General features: G+C 46.2%; 4 protein-coding genes across 4 annotated transcripts in view; 2 read left to right on the forward strand and 2 right to left on the reverse strand.

Moving 5' to 3' along the window:
- LOC119556475 overlaps positions 1 to 10,824 on the forward strand; it is a 69,178-nt gene extending 58,354 nt beyond the window's left edge. Inside the window, exons 3-4 of the mRNA XM_037868727.1 lie at positions 5,909 to 8,021; positions 8,477 to 10,824. Of these exons, the coding sequence (XP_037724655.1) occupies positions 5,909 to 8,021; positions 8,477 to 9,558 (3,195 nt within the window). The 3' untranslated portion in view covers positions 9,559 to 10,824. The remainder of the gene's footprint in view (positions 1 to 5,908; positions 8,022 to 8,476) is intronic.
- On the reverse strand, positions 1,273 to 12,733 carry LOC119556476 (actin-histidine N-methyltransferase). The gene is made up of 3 exons (XM_037868728.1): positions 11,783 to 12,733; positions 2,254 to 2,511; positions 1,273 to 2,160 (listed from the first exon to the last, which is right to left on the reverse strand). The coding sequence occupies exons 1-3, from the start codon at positions 12,634 to 12,636 to the stop codon at positions 1,653 to 1,655; spliced, it is 1,620 nt and encodes a 539-aa protein (XP_037724656.1). The 5' UTR covers positions 12,637 to 12,733; the 3' UTR covers positions 1,273 to 1,652.
- Positions 12,734 to 14,320: 1,587 nt separating this feature from the next.
- LOC119557385 (probable peroxisomal acyl-coenzyme A oxidase 1) lies at positions 14,321 to 17,229 on the forward strand. Its single transcript, XM_037870130.1, has 2 exons — positions 14,321 to 15,537; positions 15,956 to 17,229. The coding sequence occupies exons 1-2, from the start codon at positions 14,579 to 14,581 to the stop codon at positions 17,028 to 17,030; spliced, it is 2,034 nt and encodes a 677-aa protein (XP_037726058.1). The 5' UTR covers positions 14,321 to 14,578; the 3' UTR covers positions 17,031 to 17,229.
- Positions 17,230 to 17,472: 243 nt separating this feature from the next.
- On the reverse strand, positions 17,473 to 18,545 carry LOC119557386 (leucine-rich repeat-containing protein 57). The gene has a single exon (XM_037870131.1). The coding sequence runs from the start codon at positions 18,337 to 18,339 to the stop codon at positions 17,623 to 17,625; it is 717 nt and encodes a 238-aa protein (XP_037726059.1). The 5' UTR covers positions 18,340 to 18,545; the 3' UTR covers positions 17,473 to 17,622.
- Between the last annotated feature and the right edge of the window lie 192 nt (positions 18,546 to 18,737).

Consider the following 18,737-nt stretch of genomic DNA (forward strand, 5'->3'; position numbering starts at 1 on the left):
TCGTTTTGCACCGCCCCCTTTTGCAATCACTTTTCCAACGAGCGTGAAAATTGAGTGCCAACTGTGTGTGGGAAGTGTGGATGGCGAAAAAGGGCGGTCGGTCGGCAGAAGGAGGCGTGGCGCGAAATGTGAATACGGAAAATAGCTATTCGAGTGTCAAATCAAATGTCAATGGTGAGTGGATGGGGGGCAAATGGGGGCTTTTGTGGGTAGTCGAGCCATTTTAATGACATCTTCCAAAGTGTTTGCCAGTGCAATTTGGCGAAACACGCCCCCGTTTCTCCTCTAGTGTCGAATCCATAGTTCCACCAATTTCCCACCCCGAATAGATGCCTTTGGCAGAGCAACAACTACTCGCAGCGCAGCCCCCCCGTAATCATCGCCATCGGCAGCCGTCATTGGGGGTTCCATCGGCATTGGGCCCATAATTAACACCACTAGGAGTTGCAATTTGGAGTGCATTGTTGTCGTTCCCGATGTTTCAGCGGGGGCGTCAGTCCCCAATCGCCAATCCCCATAATACGGCTCAATCTCGATGCGGAGATGACTGCGTGATCAGCCAGAAATGTGTTAAGCTTCACCATTTACCAGTTCTAATAACAAAATACGTTGTTTAACCGCCAAAAAATTAGTACTTCCCATCTTTATTAGAATTTAAAATTTCGATTTTCGGATATCTTTCGTTTAGGTATATTCTTTGTATTATTTATGAAATTTTCCCTTTCCGAATTTCCAAAAAAGATGGGTATACAGAAAGATAACCCAAAATTTGTCCTTCTAAGATGTCAGTTAGTATTTTTTCTCCAAATTTCCTTCTTTACATTTTTATATTTCATTCGACTAACCATTCCGACATTGTCGAACTGAAATGTACAATTTAATTTCCGTTTCCGCTCGTGAGTCGCGCCTCACGCTGCGCCCACTAAGGCTGACCTCTGACCCCCAAAACACTCACACACACATGCGCACTTTGGGCGCAATCAAATACTTTACATCCACAGACAGCGCCAGGAGGCATCCGCCAGAACATACATGTCCACACACATGGCAGTTTGAGTGTGCGTGATTGTCCGGGGTGTGTAGGGGATTGGTTTTACAAATTGATTGGTTTTTGAGGCTGTCACAGCTGGACGTCTGGCAAGTCAATTAGTTATTGGCAATTAAATGAATCCATGTGGAATCTCAACCCACCTTTTTCCACTGGACTCATAACTTGAAAAGATGAAAGCGGAACTAGAAAAGGTTTTATATAACCATTGAAAGTTCACCTTGTGCTGTGTTTGACTTCATGTTTAATTTCAAAATACTAAAACTGTTATTATTAAAAATAAAAAATAAACAAACATAAAACAATTAAACGCTATAAACTAGAATGCGCAGACAACACTTGACGAAGACGAGTATAAATTCGAGGAGAATGCTCCCTAACTCGATGTACAACAGTCGATCGTTGTAGAATTATAAATTATTTTGGTATCCAACTTCAGAAACACTCGACTACATGACTTTCGGTTAAAATAAGTTAAGTAATGGTAGAGAAAAAAAAAATGATAGCTAATTGCTAATGCTAGACTGAGTTATTGATGTCGCTTTTCGATGGCCACTCGAATTGTGTGGGTGATGTGCTCCAAGGTGAGCGATGCCCCTTCTCCCTAGACCTTGCGATGCTCCCGGGCATATTGCAGAGCTCCGGCGAGAATGCTCCTCTCCAGCCGGCGGTACAGCAGCAACATGAGCTCGATCTCCTGGCCCGGCTTGCCCCCATCCTTGAGTTCCAGGTCAGACAGCTCCTTCACCTCGTCGGCCTCCCGCAACTCCTTGTCAAGGACGGCCAGCAGCAGCTTCAACCTGTCCTCCAGGAACTGCCAGGTGCGCGTCTCGTGATCCGTCTCCAAGGCGCAGTCGATGTGCAGCAGGTCACCGGCCCGCTCCAACTCGCTGCACCAGTGATCCAGCTGCTCGGCGCTCATCTTGAACACCCGAACGAAGGCCAACAGCTCCTTGGAGATGAATTCCGGTGCCGGGAGCACCCGTAGCTCCGCCGTATGCCGGATGTTCAGCTTGTCCAGAATGCTGGCCCTCTTGGCGGCCAGAGCGTCCGTAGGACTCAAACCCACGCGAATATTCACGTAATCCTTGGGGTTGTCCACGTCCACAAAACTATCGAAGAAAACAAAAATATTAGACTATTGGTTTTAATTTCATATTCACTGAAACTAATATAATAAAAGGTATGGTATAAGGTATGCTCACCCGTTGTGCACCAAAAGATCGGTATTCGACCGATCCCCGTAGTAGATGAAGAACTGCTCGCCGGCGGCACAGGCTTCCTGGGCGGTGCACTCCAATTGCCTGGAAACGGCGCCGTAGAAGGAGGTGATCTTGCCCGGCCTGTGGTTCGCCATGTCCCAGTAGGGAATCAGGGCCGAGATGAACTTGGGACTGTCTCCCGATTCCTGCTTTTCGCTGGGCACAAGATTTTGGCGGGTCATAACCGTGGAAACGGCCCATCTGAAAGACAGGAGTTACAGATATGTTACTAGCCATGGCGGAAATAGTTATTCCAATTAATGCATATTATTATCAAAGTCATTCGGGTTATTAATAAAGTATATTTTATACCCTAAAATAGTTTATCTCTTAACAAAAATTGAATTTAATAATATATCTCAGTTCTCCTATATAGCTGAAATAATATGACTTATAGCAAAAAGGCACAATTTTATATTTCGCAGCAATAAACCCCATTAAAACCATTGATTTAATATAAAAAAGATATTTTTTTCGGCACCCTTTCGGTCGACTATATGCCGCTCCTCTAATTTTCCCCCATTTTCGGCTATTTTTGGCTTCTTTTTTCTTCGCTTTGCTGCGGCTGCTGCTGGTGCAACCACAAAGAAAAGTTTTTCATTTAATTGTGCATAAATTTTTCAATTTAATTATGAAAAGCAGCAACTTGTTTGAAGTGGTTTGGGGAGGGGGGGATAGGGGGATTCGCCACTCACTTTGTTAGAAATCACCATGGACAAGAGCAAGAACAGCCACTGCAGTAAGTTTTCAACCTTTTTTCTCTTGGCCGTATTTAATGCTGGGCAGCAGTGAAAAGGAGCAGAGAAGTTCTCAACTTTTTCCGGAAGCCTTTGTATTGGCTGTTATGTCTTTCCTGTGCCTGCTTTTGCCGCAGAAGGGGCGGGTTATTTTTATTAAAAGTAATAAGTTATCAGGTGGCATTGCCAGTGTTGGAAAGGCCCAAGCGAGTGCAGCCCTTTTGTGCCGACTGTACCTGGGCAAAAGTTAATCAGCGTTCAAGAGTCTGCCACTTTCTCTCTACTTCCTCTGCTTTCCCCCACTGCAGTTAATCGGATAACTGAACTTGAATGCGGTGTTAAGTTTTTAAGTACGGCGAACTTCTCCTTTGCTGACTTTATGCATTTTCAGGCGAAGGCAACTGTACTTTTCTGGCCAACACTTTTTTCTATCGATAACAAGTTTATGACTTTGCGTGACATTTATGTAGGAAAAGAAAATTGGTTTATGTAGGTTATTCGAGAAACAGACAGATTTTTGGGATCATGCTATAGCCATATCTTTTTTGTATGCCCAACTGTAACCCAACTTGACATTTATCGATGAAAATCGACTGGCTTGATGGTCACACAAGAACTGTCATGTTTTTTTTGGCCATTTTTGCCATTGACAAAGTCGTCTGCCGTTGACAACCGAGGATGAGGGATGCCAAGTTCCAGGGGAACCAGGTGCGCTTCTCACCTGTCATTTACAAAGGGAAGTGAGTCAGCCAGCCAGACAACCGACAGCCATCCGGATTTAATAAACTCCCAGAACTGACATTTTCAAGTGACTCGAATTGCCGACGTCTTTTGTGGCTTCCGCTTCGAACTTTGCCCTGTCATTACGTCTCAAAAATAATGTGTCTCAAAAGCATGCCTTTGTCCGGTCGGGACTTCAATTGCAAATGCAAAATGCAAAATGAAAAATGCCAAGTGCAACCTGCTCAGGGGAAAAAACTTTTTTTTTTGTAATTGGGATCTGTGTGAAACTCATCTTTTAATTCTCCCGATTCCAGTTCCTAATTTCCTGGATAATCCACCTATCTGCAAAATGCTGATGTGTGATTCGAAGCAAATGGTTTCTATGGCTTTGGTTTGTTTGTTCGCCGGACAAGTTGAGACTCTTAGGATACAATCCGATTGCCAACGTGAGGTCTCTTTATTTCCCGGCCTTCGTCTGTCTTCATTATGCATGCATACTCCTGCAGTCATTTCTCCTTTCACCCTTCTTCTTTTCTCCGGAAAAGCCAGAAACTTAGAACAAATTGAAAATGGAGCAGTTGGAACAGCAAAAAAAAAAAAAAGGCAGGGAAAGCTGACTCGAAAGAGATGTCACAGCAAATGACGTGAGAGAAATGCGTGTAATGGTCGGGGCTGCATTCTCGATTCCATTCGATACGATTCGATTCGATTTTCCGGGGCTTATGCAACGATTGCCCCCCTGTTCTCCATTATTTTCGCATTGTTTGCCTGCTTTTGTTAGCAGGATTTCGTGTATTTTCCTTGGCATTTTAATGAGTTACTGCCGTGCAGGTTGTTTTCCATCAAATAGTTAGTCTCCTGGCTTTTGGGTTAATTATTTCGGCATCTGTCTGTCTGTCAGTCCGCCTGTCTGGCCAATCGAAGGGCTTGAAAAGGTGAAACCGCAAGAGGATGCCATAATGCATTAGCCTGATTAGATGACGAGGAAGCCAGTTAATCAAAGGCAAACATTCCATGCACACAAATACATGTATTATTCAGGGCCAGCATTTATGAATTCCGGCTGTTCACAATCAATCCTGTATGCATCTTTATCTCGGCTTCCTTCCGGCTCTGTTGCCAGCCGAAAATTGAAAATTAATTACATAAGCACAAAAGGACCTTTCACCCGCCTCCCAACGGATAAAGGTCCTTATTTCTGTAGGCGATTTTATAATTATGGGCCAAGTTGTTCCAATTAGGACGACAGGGCATGCAATTTCATGCATGAATGGCTTCCACCTGACTTGCCACAAATTACAAATATTTATTAGGTAAATATTTAATGAAAATATTTAATGTAAATATTTTACTCATCCTCTAAACGAAACTGTTAAGTATAGGACCGTAAACGAGAAGCATTGTTAAGAGATCACCATTAAATATTTGCCAAGTCAGAAAGCATTAAAAGACAGACAGACTTCAATATCAATAACATAAAACCTTGGCCATAATGTTGATGACTTTTTTCAGACCCATATTCAATTTCATTTTTTCTTTGGGAAATGGTTATGGAGTGCAGCAGATGGCTTTCCCTCAATAAACAACCGACTTTTGATTAGATATCAATAAGCCAAAATATGCGTGGGGGTTCTCCTGCATTTTCAGACAACTGATTATGGTGGAAAGTCAATAAAGAGCGGGCCAAATATTTATAGATTCCATCAATCAAATGGCTCGGTTTCATCCATCACACCCACTCGTATGTGCAAAAACATAGAAAAGCCATTTAATGCACTGCAAGAAATTACATTTAATTTGGTAAAAGTAGAATGTACATATTATTTAATTTTTGAAATGTATAGAATGTTTTTAAATAAGTGTAAAGTATATATATATATATTTTAATAACTCATGCATATGTTGCATACATATATTTCCTAAAACGGCTTAAGTAACCCTATAGCACCATTATTTAAATGGATATAATCTGTTTAAAAGATACATGTTCCCTGAATATTACAGTCCTGTTGGAAAACTTGTTTTATATATTAATAATATTTGTTGGTTGCCATCACATTTCTCAATACCTTTTCTCTCATATTAAACATAGATTTGGAAAATGTTATCCCTAAACAACCACTTTATCTTATTTGCAGCTCTTGCAGACGGGTGTTTCCCTGATTGTGGAGGATTCCAAGAGCTCCGGCGATGCCAATGGCAATGGAAATGGAAGTGGTGGCTCCTCCAACCGGCGACGTACCGCTCAGTTGGCCACCCGGAAGCGGAAACGACGCCCACAACTTCCGTTGGCCACAATGGGCGCCACGGAGGAGGATTCCGGTCCAGATCCCACCGCCGCCTATTGGCGCGGTCATGTGGAGGATGATGCCGATGCCCTGCGAAGAAGGAATCAACCGTTGGTGAGGGAACCCATGGCGGCCCTCGAAAGGGATCGCGAGCGGGAAAAGCAGCGCCAGCGGGTGGAGCCCACGGATGCCAGTCCGCAGGGCAGTAATCCCAGCAAGGCCTATCGTCGTCCCTACGGGCAGGCCAAGAAGGAACCTTTGGCCGAGGCAGGCGGAGCAGTTGCCACCAAGACGTCCGTGGATCTCAAGAATATCCTAAAGAATTCCGGTGGCCTGAGTCTTAGTGAAATTCTGCAGCAGAAAAACCTTTCGCTGGACGATCTACTCAAGGGAAAACAGAATGCTCTGCTGGCCCTGCAGACCACAGCGGTGGCCCCACCGCCAGTCTCCACTTACTCCTCCGGCGGCGGCGCTCGAGGGGATTCCCCGAAGAAGTCACCCGGCCAACAGAATAAGCAGGGTGTGCGCCGACTGCCGGCTGCCTATACCACCACTAGCACCACCTCCGGGAATAGCGATGAGGACGACTCCTTGGTGGGCCAGAAAAACAAGGCCAAATACCCCACAGCCCTGCAACGCTTGAAGCTCTTTGGCAGCTCTTCGCGGGAGAGCAGCACCACAAGACGCATCCTGGGTGGGTTCAACGGTCATAGTAGCACCACCATGGCCACCAGCACCACTGGAGATGGCGGCTCCAGCACCACCACCACCACCACCACCCGCGTGCCACTCTATAAGAAGCGACAGCACTTGCGGTCCACCCTAAGGCCACCGGGACTGTTTAAGGCGGTAACTAGCACCACTAGCACCACCACCACCGCAGCGGCAGTGACCACCACTCAGGAGGTGGAGACCAGCACGGCCTACTCCACCACCACGGTGGTTAGCAACCTGGAGGAGAACCAAGAGGAGGAGGAGCGTGACAACTCGGAGGAGAGGGAAAGAGACGCGGAGCAGGCGGAGGAGAGGCCCAGGCATGATGAGCAGGATCAGGAGTCGGAAGAGCCCGAAGAACAGCCCGATTCCAGTGAAGCAGAGACGGGAGAAGGCAGTGCCCACACCGAGGCACCAGAACCACCACCTCCATCCTCCCTGCCACCCGGTAATCCCCGTTATCGTTTGAGAAACTCCAGCATCAAGGAGAATCCGAAGCGTTTGAAGGACAACTTCATAGGGGGCAACATTGGCGAGAGTGCTGAGGAAGTGGAACTGGGTGAGCCCAGTTCGACCACATCGGCAACACCCTCGAGCAAGAGCAGCGATGAGCTGAATTACGGGGAGGACGAGCTGGAGAATTTCTTCGACGAAGTAGAGAGTAACACGCACCACACCCGAGTGCCGGCACCACCTGCACTTGCTCCCGTTCCCGCTCCCTCACCACCGGCCAGGTCACCACCCACTCCTGCAGCACCACCACCACCCTCTCCCTCCTTCGAACCGCCCTCCTCCCATGCACCACCACCACCACCACCACCACCACCCAGTTTATCGGCGGGCAAACCACCACAGTTGAACATCATCGACGATGTGGACGATCGCACCGATCTGCTGGAACTCATCGAGGATCGGCGGTCGGGCAACCGACTGTTCAAGGTCCTGGAGCAGCGCAACATGACCCTGGAGGAGCTGATCGAGCACCGGAAGCGCGGCTCCAGCCAGCTGCACCTGTCCACCATCGTGAGCGGCGGCGACGAGCACTCCCGTCTGTATCCCGGCCAAAAGGTCCTGCTGCAGGACAACATGGACATCGTCACGGCCTTCGAGAACTTCCCGCACTTCAACCTGATGGACCTGAAGAGCGTGAAGCCCGACGAAATTAAGACGGACTCGCAGGGCTCCAGCTACTTCACCTCCATCATCGACATCGAGCCGAACGACGAGGTCAAACCGGTGGGAAGTCGAGGTATTACGGCCTTGAGGCTGCGCAAGCAACGCCAGCGGTGGGCAGAGGGGAGGGGCGGGTTCGGGGGCGGGGGCAGTGGCAGGATGAGGGGTGAAAGGTCAGGATGAGTTCGCGAGATTTGCTCCTTCGCGGGCTACAGCATATAAAAAAAAAACACCAGATACTAAGGTCTACAAATCAATTAGCTCGACATATGGTATTTTGCCTAAGTCCCATTTCAATAAAATAAAATATCATGGAATAGTTTCCACAAGATTATATAAATATATTCAATAAAATAGATTTAAAATGGTTAAATGGTTTAAAATAGCCCTTAAGTGAACCCGCCTGCCAGCTGCCCAATAAAAATACTAACTTTTTGGAAATCATTTCGGAAATTCCCCCGTTTTCCGCCCACTCCACTGCATCCATCTCGTACTCTCTGCCATTCTGTCCTTCAAATGCTTTCCTTTCAGGTCCTGCCTACGCACAGACCTCCTCCGCATCGGCCACCATTGGAGCGGGCACAGGAACCATAGCCATCAACGCGCGGGGCGAGAAGTCGCTGGGCTTCTTCCCCTCGTGGAAGACCCTGGCGCTGGCCTCCCTGGCCACGGCCACCGAGGAGCGAAATCCCTACTTCCTGCCCCCGCCACGACTGCTGCTCGACGGAAGCTCCCAGGAGGCGGACTCCAGTCCGGAGTCTGAGCCCACCAGCATCGACATCGATTTGAGCGTGAGTCCTTATGGAGGCAGCAACTCCTCCGCCTCCGTCTCCTCCTCCTCCTCGATGGTGGACAACAGCCGGCTGCCGCCGAACAACGATGTGATCGATGAGATCGAGAACGAGGTGGCGCGGGCACACGATCTCCTGGACCTGGAGCTCTCCGGTCCCGGCTTCCATCGCAGTCCAGCGGCAGCGGCGGCCACGTCGGCGGTTTCGCAACAGCATCTGAGCAGCCTGTACGCCAGCATGCCATCAGGTATAAAGTCGGCTATTGTGGCCAGCACGGCGATTGTGGTCACCGCCCTGGCCACCTTCCTGGTCATCTTTGTGGTCTGTCGATGGAAGCAGCAGCGGCGGCGAAAGAGCAGCTACCTGCGCACCTACAATGCGATGAAGAGCAAGCTGCCCCAGATGGTGCAGCCATCGCGTCGTCCCTCGATGCGCCAGCACATGGAGGAGCTGGTCGTGGGTTCCGGTTCGGGAGCGGGATCGGGATCCGGATCGGGAGCGGGCATTGCCAGCATCTCCACCTCGGTGGCCTGTTGTACGCCCGTCCATCAGCTGCAACGGCAGAGTTCCCTGCTCTTTGCCCGCGATGGATCCGCCACACTGAGCACCGCCACCTCACTGACCACCAACGGCACCACGAACACCAGCATCACTGGAACGGGGGCGCCACCAGGAGCTGCCCCTCCGGAGCAGGGCGTGGGTGGGCGTGGCCTGGCCATTTCGTTGAGGAGTGCCCATCAGAAACTGAACACCATGGATCCCAATTCGCCGGAGGTGCAGGAATATCTGTTCGACACGCTGCGCAAATCCTTCGACAATTAGGCATTAGGCAATAGGCTCCTCTAGTAACAATAGACCGTTGTTTAGGCCAAGTTTTATATAAATGTACACGAGAAACACACACACCCACACTAATAGCCACCAACAAAAACACACACTCAACGCGAAGGAGCAAAAGTTAGTCGATTAGTTAGTTTAAGCAGATAGGAGGTGGAATTTTTTTGAGCTCGATTAGAGGAACATTCTGTGAGAGAAAGTAAAACTAACAAAAATAAACCTAGAAAACACATTCGGACAGTGCGTGGCATGGCCATAAGGCGGTTTGTAAAGGAGGGGTTTGTTTTTACATTTATTTCTTAACGGTTTGTTACTGAAATATATTGCTTTTAATAAAAAATACTTTTTTGGAATCTATACAAAAAGCTCTTTCATAAAATGACCAAAATCGAATATATTTTTATTTTTATAATTTATTTTGAAATTCTACATTTTTTAAGCCAAAATAATACAGTCCAATTCACTCTACGTTTATGCCGCGCACTGTTGCTAGTCCTTAAGCTCGGCAACTATAATTTCCAACTATCTAGATCTAATTTACGAGTATAAACCATCAACTACAGCGACTCTTTCAACTAAATCATAGGACACGGCATTCAAATGGGTTTCTTAAGCACGAGATAAAAACGAAAAGTAACTTAAACGATGAGCAAAGGAACAGGATCTTAGCCAAAAAGTACAGTTGTGTTCAGACTAACACATAACCCCAAAAAGCCCAAATCGAATAGATATTGAAATTCGAGAGAGAAAAGAAAAACCATTTATGAGGACAATAAATATTAACGAGAGAAAAACGAAAAAAAGAAAACGAGGAAATCTGTGTTCGATACAATTTAACCAAGCAAATTTCTTTCTGGCACTGACTAAAATACCAAAATTTAATTGAAATTAGATCAAGGCAAAGCATAGATGGGCGCTAGATGGGCGTGGTCATTATCACAGCAACACCAACAAAAACAACGACAACACTAATAGTTTAAATGTTCAGATGCACTGCAAAAAGCAAGAGGGAAAATAGAAGAAATACTTGTATTTATTTTGTAGAGCAGCCACTTTATTTTTGATTTAATTTGATTTGATTTCGATACCACCCCCGCCCCCTTCACTAGGCAGTAGAACATCTGGCGACAGTATATATATATATATATATATAAATATAATTATACATTTAAGCACGCTCAAATATGTATGTAAATAAGTTTCAATTTGATTTTTTTGAGAAATAAAATGTAGAACGAATTGTGGCAAAGATTTCAAACATTTCGAAAGCACTTGAATGAGTCACTCGATGGGTTTTTGGACTACTGCCGTGGTTCGGTGTCGCAACCGCAGCACTATAAATACAGAAGCGAGTGGGGAACCAGATCCCGAAGCATCCCCAGTGCACCATGACCCGTCCAAAGTGGAAGCGGGTCCGTAAATAGATCTGCGGCACAACAATGCGATCGCAATGAGAGACGGGAAGGTCAACAATGGTCGGGCAATCTGGCCATATGTACCCTCAATTAAAAACAAACAGCGCCAGCTGTAAGAATGTACATGTAATTAATGGCCAATGGGACAACTGGTTAATTTAAAGGCGGTTCTACAAACAAAAGTTCTAAAATAAACATACTTAAGTGAAATAAATACATTAGCAGGGTTTTAAGATGGAATTCGTACTTTACCTAAAGAAATTCGGAAAGGTGTACAATCTATTTCTGCGAATACTTAAGAGATCATCAAGCAATATAATATTGGGATATTGGAAACCAAACAAATTTTTAACAAGAAAAACTTGGCCTAATGCCACATTTCTGGTTCCTTTTAAAGGTTCTTAAATGCTTAGGAATTAAACATTTTTTAGCTGAACAAATATACAAAGGAAAAGTATGATAATAATAATCATTAAAGATTATGAATTTACTGAATCTATTTAAATGATCTTTTAAATTTTTCCTATCAGCTTAAACCGATTAGGTCCAAAAGCAAAGACACTTCCCTCTACCAATATGGAATACCCATAAGAGAAACCTTATTTGAGGAACCTTTGTGCTATAATTTGATAGCCTTACCTAAATTTACCAATGCCAGATATCACAAGATACATATAAGCGATAAGGAGTAAGTCTTAAGGGGATCTTCTCTTTACAGTCACATATCTATGCAGCAATCTAACTATTCCATAGGAAAGTTACCTATATACCGGTATTTTCTCCCCAAAACTCACCTGTAGAGCTTGTAGCAGAGTCCGTGCTGCGCGAAGAAGAGGCCCCTGTCCCCGGGAAGGCTCCTGTTGCCGGAGCTCGTCTCGGTGAGGATGTGGGCGTACCGGTAGAGGAAGCCGAACTGCTTGGCGATCACGCGGCACTGGCGCAGCGCCAGGGAGCAGGCGGCGGTGCCCCGGAGGCGCTCCATCTGCTTGGTGCTGAAGTACAGCACGGTGTTGTATTTGGCGGGCAGGACATCGATGTAGGGTCGCCATTCGCTGAACTCGCCACGGATCTTCTCGATGACCAGATCATAGGCCAGATTCAGATGGGTGGCCTGTGGCATGTTGCCGAACAACCGGCAATCTGAGTCACTTTCCTCAGAGAAGATCAGTTTCCGGGGCACACTGAGCACCAGCTCCTCCTTCTCCAGTTGCCGGGTGGCGCGCAGACCCAGCTGGTAGCCCGGAAAGATGGCTATCTCCAGACCCTCGCTGTGGACGCCTCCCTCCTTGGCCCACGCACTGAAGGCCTCGACTTTGGCCAGTCGGGTTTGATCGTCCGGTGAATCGCTGATCTGAGGACAGACCGCCAGGCTGAGCGACTCCTCCAGGATCATGATTTGTTTTAGGAGCTGCTGGAGCTGTTCGTACTGCTTCCACTCGTCGTTGGGATTCGCCGGCTGCTTTTCCACCAGATCGAGCAGCTCCTCCACCAGTTTGTTCAGCTGATTCCGCTTTTTCGGGTTCAAACTGGGCAATGACCTTGCCGCCTGCTGGTCCTCCACATCCTCCCCAGCGCCGGTTGAGGCTGAGGATGCAGTGGCTCCATTTGATTGCTTGGCCTTCTTGTTGCGCTTGTTGTTCTTGCCCATGGCGAGTGCGAGAGAGAAGGAGTGCTAAGCGGTACCGGCGGCCCAAAACAACAACAGCCAAATAAGGAAAATCCCAAAAAAACACGCGGCGGGCGATCAGCTGGGCGCAGTATGACCGTGCGCTGGGCGCCACAAAAATGCCCAGTCTACTAATTGAAATTATAAGCTTTAAATTAAGTTTAAAACTTGAATTTTAACTGTTAAATAAATAATAAATCAACGGCTTGGTAAAAGCCAAAGCTAACTGCTTTTCAAACGCGCGCCAATTAATTTTTGGTATTAATATACTAAGCAGCAAAATATACTAAATGGTTAGGAAATGGTCACCCTGGGCATTCCCCAAATTTTGAATTATTAAGCTCTCAACACAAAATTTTTTATTTTATTTTTTAAACGGTCTATTGTAGATAAGACAGCACAAATCATTTTATTTCTAATAAGAACCTTTTATTTCAAAGTATCTTGCCAAAAACCGGTAGATTTGAGATGTTTTTAAATTTAAATGAATGGATAAGAAAGAACGTACTAATTAAAATTTATTTTAAATTTATTTATTTACAACCCATTAAATAGTAGACTGGTAAAAAATTAGTAAATTCCTTTTATTTTTTTTATTTTGGGCTTTCAAGTTATATTTGGCAATGGCCTAGGGGGTTTAAGGTTATCTTAAAATTCCATCCACTTACGGCTTTAATTCACAAACACTGAGCTGATAACATGTTGAGAAACAAACAAACAAATATAGAAATTATATTGTTGTGCACGGACAAGCAAATAAAAATAAATTAATATTTCATGAACTTGATGGTTTAAGTAAAACCGAAACCAAATGGAAACTTGAAACATCAAACAAAAAATTTATTTTACTGTTTATAAATAAAATAAAAGGAAGAAATCAGGAGTATTTCATTTTATTTCTTTGTTATTATCGGTGCTGAGATGACCCAGAAAAAATCAAGAAGATAAGAGATCACTACGCACTATGACTGCTATCGCAGTAGGGTGAACCAAATTAGGTTAATATTTTAAAGCATTACATTCTACATGTTACAGCAAAAACTAAAAAAAAAACTGGACTGGATGTAATCAATTTTTATATTAATAGGGTAACATACCTGAAAAGCTTTTCGATGCACTTAATCCAGGAGTCTAGATTTCCATATATTCCACATGTATTCACTCCACTCCAAGAACTAAAATGCACTTTCCCGGGAACTTTCGGTCATTATTTTAAATATCGTTATGTATGACATGGCCAATATTAAATTTCATTAATATTACATAAATATTTTTCTATTATCAAACATTCAACATGTTTCAAATTTGTATACTTTATAAGTTTCTCTATTGCTTTGCAAAATAATATTTAAGGTCCACCCTGATGTGCAGACACTTTAGAGGGGCTCAGCTCTCAGTTCAGTGACTCCTCTGCAGCAGCATCGGTTGGAGCACCGGTTGGAGCAGCAAGGGGCCAGAGCGAGAAAGAGAGGCAGTGGTGGCCTCCAAGGGCGTAGGCAGGATGGTCCAAAGGGGTACCAATGTACCCTCATTTTCGTAACCAATTTTTTTTTTCGTTAAGTGAATAATTATTTTCGATACCCTTTTAAACTTTTTTTTTTAACAAAACCTAAACATTCATTCGTATTTTTGTTAAAGGAACATGTATCCTGGTTAAACTCAGTATATGTATAAGGTTTTTTAAATTTGTAGTTCCATTAACGTAACTGATTTTTGAACCTTATAAATTTATGCAATACCGATGGGGATATTTAAAGGTTCCCCCTCGAACCCACGCCTTTGGTGACCTCGCTCTTATTTTTCGTGCTGCAGAAATCTTTTTTGGAGCCACCGATGCTCAGTGCAGTCGAGCCATTCGACCGCAGAAGTTGGCAAATCTTGGAGGAGAACAAAGCCCCGACAAAGATCGAGAGATATTGCGATCATGTCTGTGAATGCGGATCTGCAGAAAGAGCGGGCGGCGGCCACTCTGGACAGCGAGGACTTTGCCCGCTGGTGGGCAGGTGGTTCCACCCAGTTGGAGGAGCGGCGTGCCCTGGATCGCCTTTTCTACGACGATCCCGACTTTGCGGACGCAGTGCATCCCAGCTGTCTGTCCTACAAGGAGCGCTATGAGCAGACTGTGGCCCGATCCACTCGCTTTTTGGCCAAACTCCGGCAATGGCAGCGGGAAAAGCAGCCACAGCTTCAACTCAGTGTGAATATGCTGAGGGACTTTCGGTTGCTCCTCTCCGGATCCCTGGGCACTGGCCTCTTTCAGCAGAGCTTTCCCCTCCGCGTGCACTTCTCCATGTTTATGACCACCCTGTTGAGCCAGGGCACCGAGGAGCAGCAGGCCCAGTGGCTGAATCGATCCTGGCACATGGACGGCGTCCTGGGAACCTACGCCCAAACGGAACTTGGTCACGGCACCTTTGTTCGGGGCCTGGAAACCAGAGCCGACTACGATCCTGACAAGCAGGAATTTGTCCTGAACACACCCACTCAGAGTGCTTATAAATGGTGGCCCGGGGGACTGGGTAACACTGCCAATGTGGCCATTGTTTTGGCCCAGCTTTATGTGAAGGGCAAGCACTACGGTCTGCAATCTTTTCTGGTAAGGATTCGGGATGAGAGGAGCCATGAACCGCTGACCGGTGTCGATGTCGGTGATATAGGACCTCGTCTGGGGGGAAATGGCGTGAACAATGGTTTCCTGGGACTCCACGACGTGCGCATACCCCGCAATCAAATGCTGATGAAGAACGCCCAGGTCCTGGCCGACGGAACCTTTGTCCAAGACAGACCTCCATTGCTGCTCTACGGAACCATGGTCTATGTGCGGGTTATTACCCTCAAGGATGTGCTCTTTGGACTGCTGCAGGCGGCCACCATCGCCACCAGGTGACTATAAAGCGGAATAGGATTAAGGTCGTTTGAAGGTCTCTTGTTTTTAACCCCATAAAAGACGTCCAGATTGCAGAAATCTGGAAAGATTGTTAAGTTATCTATGTGTCTTCCAATAAGAATTGGTTTATCTTGTGCATTACTTTGGTAAATATTCTCGTCATGACAGGTATTCAAATTTAGCAACGCTATAATGAAGTATATAGATTGAGATAACACTTAAAAGAATTTCCTTTATGTAGTATATAAATTCCTTTCATTTGGTATTTTGAAGGGACTTATATTACTTTTTAAGAACCCTTGTATCACTCAGTTTTATGTTATTTATCAGAAGCTCGGTATATCGTCTTGTATCACAAGTTATTATCATAATTCCAATCCTTATGTTAAATCCATACCTGTAACTAATCCACAGGTATTCCGTAGTGCGTCGCCAGAGCCGGATTGACGGGGATCAGCCGGAGGTTTCGGTTCTGGACCACATCACGCAGCAGGCGAAGATCTTGCCGCAGATTGCTCGAGGAGTGTCCTACCGTCTGGTCTCCGATTGGCTGTGGCGCTTCTACGAGCAGGTGCTGGGGCAACTGGAGGATGAGGCTGCGGGAGGGCGCAACTCCCTGCCGGAGTTGCACGCCCTGAGCTGCTGCCTCAAGGCGGTGGCCACCGATGAGGCCAGCGCGGGCGTGGATCTGCTGCGAAAGAGCTGCGGTGGCCACGGGTTCCTCTCCTCGGCCAACTTCGATAGCATCTATGGCCTGACCACCGCGGCTTACACCTACGAGGGGGAGTACACGGTGCTCCTGCTGCAAACAGCTCGATTTCTGGTGCGCCAGTATGTAGACAGCCTGAAGCGAAAGGTCCTGCCCCCCAGTGTCTCCTATTTGAGGGACACAGCCCGTCTGGTTTGGGGCAAGAATCTGGCGGCCAATTGTGTGCGAGCGCTGGAGATTTCCGCCTTGGAGCAGGTGCGTCAGGCTTGGCAGAGCCAGAAGACTCATCAATCCGGCAAGGTGAGTGCCGAGATGGCCAGCAATCTGGCCGGAAGGCAGCTCACCTCGGCTGCCATTGCCCACGCCCATGCCTTCTTCACCCGGAACGCTCTGGCTGAGTTGGAAAGTCTTCGAAAGAAGGGTGATCTTAGCCCGACTGTGTCCCTGGTTGCGGGCCAACTGGTGGAGCTCTTCGTCTTCGACACATTCCTGCGACAGTCGGGATGCGTGCTGCGGTGGAACAGTGGCATCAATGGCAGCCAGCTGCGCTTCGTGGAGCGTCGATACGAAGAGTTGCTGGCCAAGCTGCGTCCCAATGCGGTGGCCCTGGTGGATGGCTTCGATTTCCACGATCGTGTTTTGGGCTCCACCCTGGGCTGCCACGATGGCCGGGTCTACGAGCGGCTCATGGAGGAGGCACGCAGGAATCCGATCAACCAGGAGCCCGTCAACTCGTCCTTCTACAACCACCTGTTGCCCATGATGCGAGGAAAGCTGTGATGGGGGGATGAGAATCCCTTCTTGCACTTGTTTTATACACTTAGTTGTTTTTACGCATCTTAATATACATATATGTTATCCACTGAGTTTTTCTATTAGTGATTGCATCGAATTTGTTATTGAAGATTGTCCTCTGCGATTTTATAAACATTTATACTCCTTATAAGCATACGTTTAAAATAAAAAATGTGTAAATACATTCGTTTTTTGTTAATTATAAAAAATGTATTTAAAAGCAATAAGAGAAAAGGGTCTAGGCACGCAGCATATTTATTAACATTAACAATATTGGAATGAAAACAAATTAATTAATTATTACAATTTTCCTAAGACCATTTTCTTTGATTGATGAATAATAACCCTCTAAAGTAATAAGCTTAAACAATAATAATATGTGTATAAGATCTCTCCACTTACCCATCGAATTGATAGCTTTCCCTTGTTATGGATGTCTTTTTTCGTTTTATTCATAACGATTTACACTGAAGGCATATTGAATTAAGCTATTAAATTAGTTTACGCTGATAAATAAGGGCTGGGACACACACAAAAAAAAGAGGACTGGTTATGGGTAATGGGAGTTTATCCGGAATTAGAACATCTTCTTCTTGACCGCCGTGTAGCGCTCCATGTAGACATCGTAGCCATCGAGATCGGTGAACTGCTTGGATTGGAACAGATTGCCATCGACGGCCAGGTTGCAGATCTTCGAGTCCTTGAGGATCCTGGGCGTGAAGGCCGTCGCCTGCAAGCAGTTCTCTTCGAGCCTGAGGGTCTTCAGCTTGGGACACTCGGCCACGTCCTCAGCCAGGGAGGATATTTGGTTTTGGTTCAGGTTCAGCTCGGTCACATACAGTCCGCCCACCTCGGAGGGCACCTCGGTGATCCTGTTCCGCGACAAATCGAGGACATCCAGCTGCTTCAGGCCACACAGCATGGAGGGAAACTCCTTCAGCTGGTTGTTGCTCAGGTTCACGGTCTTCAGGTGGGTGCAGTTGGCCAACGTTTTGGGCAGCTTCGTCAGCAGATTGTCCATCAGCAGGAGCACCTCCAACTTGGCCAGTTCGCCGACCACCTCGTTGAGTTCCACCAGTCGGTTGCCACTGAGATTTAGATGCTTCAGCAGCGTCAGCTTGCCCAGCTCGTCGGGTACTCGTTCGAAGCGATTCTCGGAGAGATCCAGGGTTTTCAGGACGTTCGGGTAGGCCTTTAGCTGCGGTGGGAACTCCTGTAGGCGCTGCAGGGATATCTTCAGGATTCCAGTCTTCTGCGCCGTCTCCAAATGTTGTTTAATCTGTTTGTTGCCCATTGTCCAGGTGCTCCCCTAGGGAAATCAAGGCTTTCAGCTAATTACTGGGTGGGTTGGTTGTCCGATGACTAATCCTGGTTCCGCACTCTGCTTAGTTAGTGCTATCCTGGTTTGCTTTGCGTTTTACAGCAAGATAAACACTTGTGCTTAATTATAATTTTATTTATTTATTTTCCTCCGTTTATCGATATCAAGAGCGTGATTTGATATCGAATGGCGATATTATTGAATATTTATTGGCTCAGTATGAACGTAGTTGAACGCTAGTGAAAATACCAGAAAAATACTAAAAGTATAATGTGCCTAATTATAGCCACAATGGGTTGGTTTGAAGCTTTGATAAATTCTTAACCTTGTCACGAACCACACTGGAATTTATTTCAAGTACAATAAGTATT

Source organism: Drosophila subpulchrella, chromosome X (genome assembly GCF_014743375.2).
Source record: "Drosophila subpulchrella strain 33 F10 #4 breed RU33 chromosome X, RU_Dsub_v1.1 Primary Assembly, whole genome shotgun sequence".
Lineage (NCBI taxonomy): Eukaryota > Metazoa > Arthropoda > Insecta > Diptera > Drosophilidae > Drosophila > Drosophila subpulchrella.